Source organism: Sinocyclocheilus anshuiensis, unplaced genomic scaffold, assembly GCF_001515605.1.
Source record: "Sinocyclocheilus anshuiensis isolate Anshui unplaced genomic scaffold, SAMN03320099.WGS_v1.1 scaffold298, whole genome shotgun sequence".
In the NCBI taxonomy this organism is placed as follows: Eukaryota; Metazoa; Chordata; class Actinopteri; order Cypriniformes; family Cyprinidae; genus Sinocyclocheilus; species Sinocyclocheilus anshuiensis.
This window is the reverse complement of record NW_015547640.1, coordinates 1-7,413: the sequence shown is the minus strand read 5'-3', so window position 1 is coordinate 7,413 and position 7,413 is coordinate 1. Positions and strand designations below refer to the sequence as shown.

General features: G+C 31.6%; 1 protein-coding gene across 1 annotated transcript in view; it reads right to left on the bottom strand.

Moving 5' to 3' along the window:
• Positions 1-3,371, bottom strand: part of myl2a (myosin, light chain 2a, regulatory, cardiac, slow) — a 5,981-nt gene extending 2,610 nt beyond the window's left edge. The window contains exons 1-3 of the mRNA XM_016503978.1: positions 3,231-3,371; positions 2,068-2,160; positions 436-511 (exon numbers count right to left, since the gene is read on the bottom strand). Coding sequence (XP_016359464.1) covers positions 436-511; positions 2,068-2,160; positions 3,231-3,275 — 214 coding nt within the window. The 5' untranslated portion in view covers positions 3,276-3,371. The remainder of the gene's footprint in view (positions 1-435; positions 512-2,067; positions 2,161-3,230) is intronic.
• Positions 3,372-7,413: the final 4,042 nt, after the last annotated feature.

Here is a 7,413-nt window from a genome sequence, read left to right as displayed (position 1 = left end):
ATATATATATATATACATACATACATACATACATACATACATATAATATTGTATTAATCTGGATTTAGTGGATAGACTAAACTGAATTAATCTATCCACCTTATTCTTCCCGTAAGAGCGGTCATGTCCATTTGTAAATGTTATGGGTCTTGCTTCCGGTGTCATCCGCATCCAGCTATTTTTAGCTGTACAAAACTGCTCGTTTTGCTGATTGATATTGCAAATTGGTTTGTCTTACCATATTATTTTGATGTATTATCTTAATTATGAACACACTGGCTTGTAGTGCAAACAGTTTTACCGTTCACTGCACTTTGTTATTCTTCTCGTTATTTTCCTAAAGCGGCTAATGAACCGGAAGTCTCGCACACTCACAGAAAGCGGCTTACTTCCGCGTCGAACAATAAGGTATAAACTCAAACCTGCCAAACCAACCTAGAGCTGCAAACGTGTCCCTCAGGTCATTCTTGTCAATGAATCCGTCTCTGTTCTGGTCCATGATGGTAAATGCCTGCAAATAAACCCAGAGGAACACGTCACTGCTCAGAGGCTCTCTGTCTGAGACGTCACTGATTCAGTGAGATCACTGTTAATCTGAGGAGAAGCTATTGTCCTCCACAGACCCTGGCAATGCTACACATGTGCCAGTTATCCTGACAGAATTCAGTGAATCCAGTATGTTAAGGAGCGTCTCTATAAATACATATATCAGCCCTCAATAGGGATCAGACGGGAATATCAGATTCCACAGGAGCTTTGCAGAAACACACAAACAATAGCAGCTGCGCTCTTCAGCTCATCCCAAAACAAAAATACTGCCATGATTAATGTCCACATTTCAATCATATTCACTTTTGCATATTTAAATTTGGGTTAAAAGAAAAAAAACTCAAAGCTGTTTGGGCTGGATGTGAGAAATTAAACTATTTGGTGTCACTGAAAAATTATTATTATTTTTTTCAATCTGAGGTTTTGTCTAAATGAGTCCTGTTTGAGAGGAGAGAAAACAATAAATAAATATACACAATCTAGCACATATAATCTATTTAAAATTCCTCAGAATGATATAAAATATTTAATTCTTTAAAAATATTTAAAGTATATAAATTAAAATAATACTATATATATATATTGTATATTAGTGCAGTCAAAAGATTAATCGCATCCAAAATAAAAGTTTTTGTTTATGTAATATATGTATGTGTACTGTGTATATTTATTATGTATATATAAATACACACACATATACAGTATATTTTGAAAATATTTACATGTATATATTTATATAATTTATAATATGTATATAAATATATTTAATATAGAAATATAACATATTTTTCTGAAATGTATACATGCATGTGTTTGTATTTATATATACATAATAAATATGCACAGTACACACACATATATTATGTAAACAAAAACTTTTATTTTGGATGCGATTAATCTATTGACAGCACTAATATATATACATAAACCTATATTTTAAAAAATCTTTAAAAAGTTATATCAATTATATAAAATAAAACTACTATATATGTGTGTGTGTGTAGTTTTATTTTATATAATTTTGAATTTTAATTGATATAATTTTGACACATCTGCCATTTTACAGTTATATATAAAACATGTTTTTAAAAAATCCTTTAAAAAATTGGATTAAATAAAATAATATTTTACGATATATATTGCTATTATTTATAATCTATACATTTTTTTAAATTAATTTTAATAGGCCTATAAAATTTCTAATATTCTAATATAATTCTATAGGAAGTTTATATGTGATTTTATATATGTGAATAACAACATAAATTTGGGTCTGTTCCTCACACAAAGCATCATAAGACAGAGGGCATGAAATTTCATATCATGAAACTTTTATGTGCTAATGTTTTTAGTCTTTTTGGGATTCTGACAGCCTCTGTTGACTCTCTGTAAGTCATACATGTTTGGAAGCACATGATGGTGAATAAATGATGACAGAATATTAATTTGGATGAACTATTCCTGTAAGGATGCTGGTTAAGGTGAGACAGAGACAGACATGACGGTAAGTGATCAGACCTCCTTGAACTCCTGGATCTGAGCCTGTTCAAACATAGAGAAGACGTTAGAGTTCGCTCCTTCTGCCGCCCTCTTCTTTGCTTTCTTTGGTGCCTGAAAAACAAACATTCAGGTCATCTTTAGTTAGACACGTCTCGAGCAGTTTCCTAAAGAACTAGTTTTTCCCTTCTTATTCAAGCTTTAGTAAGAAAAGCTGCTTTAAAGTTTGATTCACTTCCATGAATCAGCTCAAACTCTGAATGAATCAATTAAAAACGCAGATTCAGAGATTCATTTGAAGCATCACTCAAACGTCTTAGACACACTTTAAGAACATTTGTAAAAACAAATAAGACCCAGTTTGCATGTTAATCTGAAAAAAAAAAATTTTCACAAGTGTTTTACAAATATTTAGAATTACAAATCGCATTGTGTTGAATTTTAAGATTAAAGTAAATGTAGGCCTGAGTAAATTGAACAGAAAATGTACTTGTGATTTTCTGCCAGGACACACTTATAGAAATTTTATGTAAAAAATATTTTTCACTTAGCAATTGCTAGTAAATTTCACGATTAATTACAAAGAAATGGTAATTAACCGTAAATTAAACATGAACATTTGAAGAAGAAAGACTGAAATTGTTTTTTTGTTTTTTTGTGCTCCAACTTTGAAATTATAATTTTATTTTACTTATATTTTTGCATTTTTCATAACATTAATTTTAGCAAAAAAACATGTAGCTGAGTGTTATATATTTTTATACTGGAGCCTAAAATGAGAATGTTTAAATATGGTTATTATTTGTATTAATTTAGGTGGAAAAAACAATGGGATAATCTACCTTGATTATTTTAATTAGATTTGCATTGCTTCAGTTCTTATATTAAATATTTAAAAAAGATTAACGCATCAAATGAGGTGCTAACTATTAAATGAACTCAATATTAAACCAAAAAAAAAACATTTTGAAAAAAAAAAAAAGTACATTAGGACTATGGATATTATGGAAAATAATATTATTTTGGAAGTTACACAAAATGGTCAAATATCATCTCAAAATGGTCCAGCCGATTAATGGCGCTGGCCGATATATCGGTTGATCGCTAATTAAAATCTGGCTCAATCAAATGTCCGGGTGATTCACGAAGCATCTCTAAATCCCGGTGAAGCCGGTGTTACTCACCATGAGCGCTGCTGGACGGAGGAGATCCCGAGTGCAGCCGGACATTGGGGCGCGGAGGAACGGCCTTTTGTAGATTAAGCATGCTGTTGTCTACTGGCCGATATAAATAACACATGCCCTGTTTAGGAAGTGACAGGTAGATGATGATCCCTCAGACACAGACACATGCGGCTCAAGGTCCATTGTGATGTGGTTTAGAATGACAGGACGCATGGAAGAAGCGGTCAGCTGTTTAATGATGCACCTCTCTTCCTCTGGAGGTTATTTCAGGGTTTGTATCAGAGCTCAGGAAAGTTAAAGTAGCCGTAGCATTCACACGATTTCTACATTTGTTCCATTTTCTGCTTTCTTTCAGAAATTCATATAATGTTATAAACGCATTGAGCATCATTCAGAATTGAAGAGAAGATGCCTCTTAAGCTCCTAGGCCTCATTTAACTTGCATTGTGCTGGAATTTATGGAAATTGGTCATGGAATTAAATATAAAATTGTGAGATTTTTCATCTCACAATTCGGACTTTGTTTCTAACAATTCTGAGATCAATTAAATGTAGAATTCTTGCTCCCAGCTTACCTCTTGCAAATGTTTTTTTTCTTAAATTCCGCCACTAAATAAAAATAAAAAAGATAGTAATTCTGACTTTTTTTCTAGCAGTTCTCTGAAAAAAAAAAGAACAGAGTTGAGAGATATAAATTCAGAATTCTGAGGGGTTTTTCTTCACAAGTTTACATATTGCAATTCTGTTTTTTGTTTCCACCAGAATAAAAAATAAAAAGGTAATTTGCGACTTTATCTCTCACAATTCTGATTTTTGGTTCTAGAATAGAACCTAGAATTTCTATTCTAGAATATATGAAATATATGAAAGTTTCACTTTTTGAAATGTTACAAAAAAATGAACTTTTTCACGATATTCAAATTTTGTTTTTAGATGCACCTGTATATGAAAACCCTCCAAAACTGCTTAAAATGACAAAAACACACAACAAAATGACTAAACTTTGTATAAAAATATACAAATACAAAAATGCAAAAATAAAAACTGATTCACAATATTAATAAATCTTATTATGATATATCAATGATACTCAAATAAACTAGATAGATGGATGGATGGCTCATTTGAGGCAAGTTATTGATCATTGATCAGTTATTGATCCGTGAGAGGACTGCTTTTGGATTTTGAGGTGGACTGGTGTGCATAATTTTCTTTGTTCAGAAGGAGAGATTGTTTTCCTGTAAGTAATTAAACAATTCGGCAGAAAACAAACCGTGAGAATATGTTTAAATAGTAAAATATGCACATATTAAAGTGGTTGTATTTTCATAACTACACGTAATATATGCATATATGAAACCAAAGCTTTTGTGCATGTCAAATTGTTAACATTAATTTCTCAGTTCATATCCAACTGATGAAATCATAGTTATATTTAATAAAAAATCTAATGTTTTTGTTTTCTTCTGTTAAACAATCTCAGGACCAGCATTATAACAGATGTGTCTGAAAATCATTGTCAGTTTTATTATATTTCATGTGAATGTAATTTTCTGCTAGCAGATGCTAAACTGTTGTAAATGATGGGTTCTGGTTTCTGGGTCTTTCTTTATATTCCTCCGGCTGTGCTGAAATCAATACTGTGTCCTGTGAGCTTCAAATCAATCATCACGATCAATAAAACCAATAGAGACAATCAATATGTCATCTGCGACGCTCAAACATCCTCATTAAAGCTGCTGACGAAAACAGATTTCAGATGTAGTTCAGATATGCATTTGAATTTAGCATGGGATCATAAACCAATGACAACATATTGGATATGAAAAATTAAATACTGAAATGATATATGAATTATTTTTGGAATGGAATACTGCACACTTCTCAATAGTAATAAAAGTGAAACAGTATGCAACAACAAACAAGTAGAATGTATCATTTAACAATGTATCATTCTATTGTTTATTAACGTTTGTTGTTTCATATTTTTTATTATCATCACATGACCTCAGTGCATACTATATTAGGATATTGCAAAAAAAAACAAACAGGATTGCTGCGGCAAAAATCGTAATATTAAGCTAGTATGCTGTTCTAAATTCAGGTGGAAATAGAGTTGACCCATAAATTCATAACATCACAGCTGTGCAGTGTGACATGCATCTATTCTTCATCTAACACTATTTTAAACAATATTTTGCTGATATTTGTAGACATACAATAATAATTATACACAGTTTTATGAGCTTAAATTAATAGACAGCGGTGTTATTTCAGAAAATCATTGAAATACTATGATGGTTTTTGTTAATATTCTGAATTAGTTTTTAATTTTTATTTTTCTGTTTTCATTTTTAAGAAATTTCAGTTCAAATTTTAGATTTTTTTTGTTTTTTTCATTTTATTACTTAATTACTTAGTAATTTTATAAATTAAATTTGTCACAAAAAAAACTTGAAAAGGTCATTAAAAAGTGAAAACTGAAATGGTGACCTAGAATATACACATTTGCATATGCATGCAGCTGAATGCACGTCTTCTCTAGATTGATTGATTGATTGATTGATCTGGTCTCCTCCCCCGTCAGCTGCTGCTATTGATCTATTGATGAATTGATGGAGCTCTTTGTTTGCAGGGGTATTGATTGGCTGTGTTTGTCTCTCACCTCGTCTCTTCCCTTCTCGGCTCTGGTCTGATGTCAGTTTGCTGAAGCTCAGCGTCAGGAGCGTCTCTGCATCAAGAGCACATCCACAAACACATGGTAAGTGCTGCTTCGTTTCATTCTGGCTAAATGTTCGTAGGAGCTCGAGGTGTTTTGACACTGCATATGTCAGTCACTTTGATTATAGAGTCCGTTTCTGCGTATTTGTATTAATTGAAATGTGTATTTTAGATGCTGCCACAATTTTTCAGCTTTTTACCCTGTGTTTTAACCACTTTGTAGTTTCTGTGGCACATTTTAAAGTACAAATATTCTTAGTATTTGCTTTGTCTGTCGTGACATGATCTTGTCATCTTGAGCTTCAGTGTAAAAGTCTGAAGGTTTGAACAAAGAGTCACATGATCAGTGACACTCACTTACATTTGATTAGTCACATTGAAATTGTGCACGCATCAATTTCTCATAATGCTATAAATCACTTCTAGACCTCACTGTAAGTAATAAAATATTTATGGATTAATTAAATCCTTTGTTCTAGTCATTTAAGTATTTACAGTGGCATAATTTGTGATTATCGAAGTGTAAAATATTTATTCATTGGTTTGTTTATAATTTATTTTGTACAATATTTCTATGCGAGTCAAAGGTTAAATCAATGCAGTCAGAATCTGATTGCACTGACCTACATTGATTTTTTTTTCTTCTTCTTTGCATCTTTTCAATAAGCATGATGAATATTTGACTGAAATCACATAAACGTGGAAAAGAGACAATTCAAAATATTTCTGTCTGTTTGTTTCCCAGCAACAGTCTGAATTACAGTAATGTGTCATATTTCCATACTGAAGCTGTGTGGCGTAAACCAGGGTTTGTTTGCTTGTTTTGTGGGTTTTAGTGAATGTTTATTAGTTTTGTTTCTTAGTTAAACTTTCTATCTGCTGTCTTCATCTTTACAGGATCTGTGTGTGTTTACTGCAGCGTCACCAACGTAAGACTTTAACTCTTATAAAGACTTTGCTAATTGTCCAATACACATTTTAAACAATAAATATTTTCAACAATAGTATATTAATAAATATAAATGTGAACATACTAAATATAAACATAAATAATTTTAAATGTAAATATACTAAATATAATACCAAAAAATAAATGTAAACGTACTAAATAGAAGCGCAAGTAAATTTAAATGTAAATATATTACTAAATATAAATGTACTAAATGTAAATTACAGTTTTCTCAATTGCTAAAACACTATAACCAGGCTTTTGAACTAAAATTTCAAAACCATAACGCCATTTTTCAAAAAGCACACCCATTTTGCTGAACTATAAACACTATTCCCCTGCTTTAACACATGAGTCAGATTTGGTGAACTGTTACTGCAAAACTTACTAAAAAAGCAGAACAATGGATCCACGGAGAAATGAAGGAATAGGTCGAAGAGGAAGAGGAGGAGGGAGAGGAGGAAGAGGAAGAGGAAGAGGAGGAAGAGGAGGAGGAGGAGGAGGAAGAGGAGG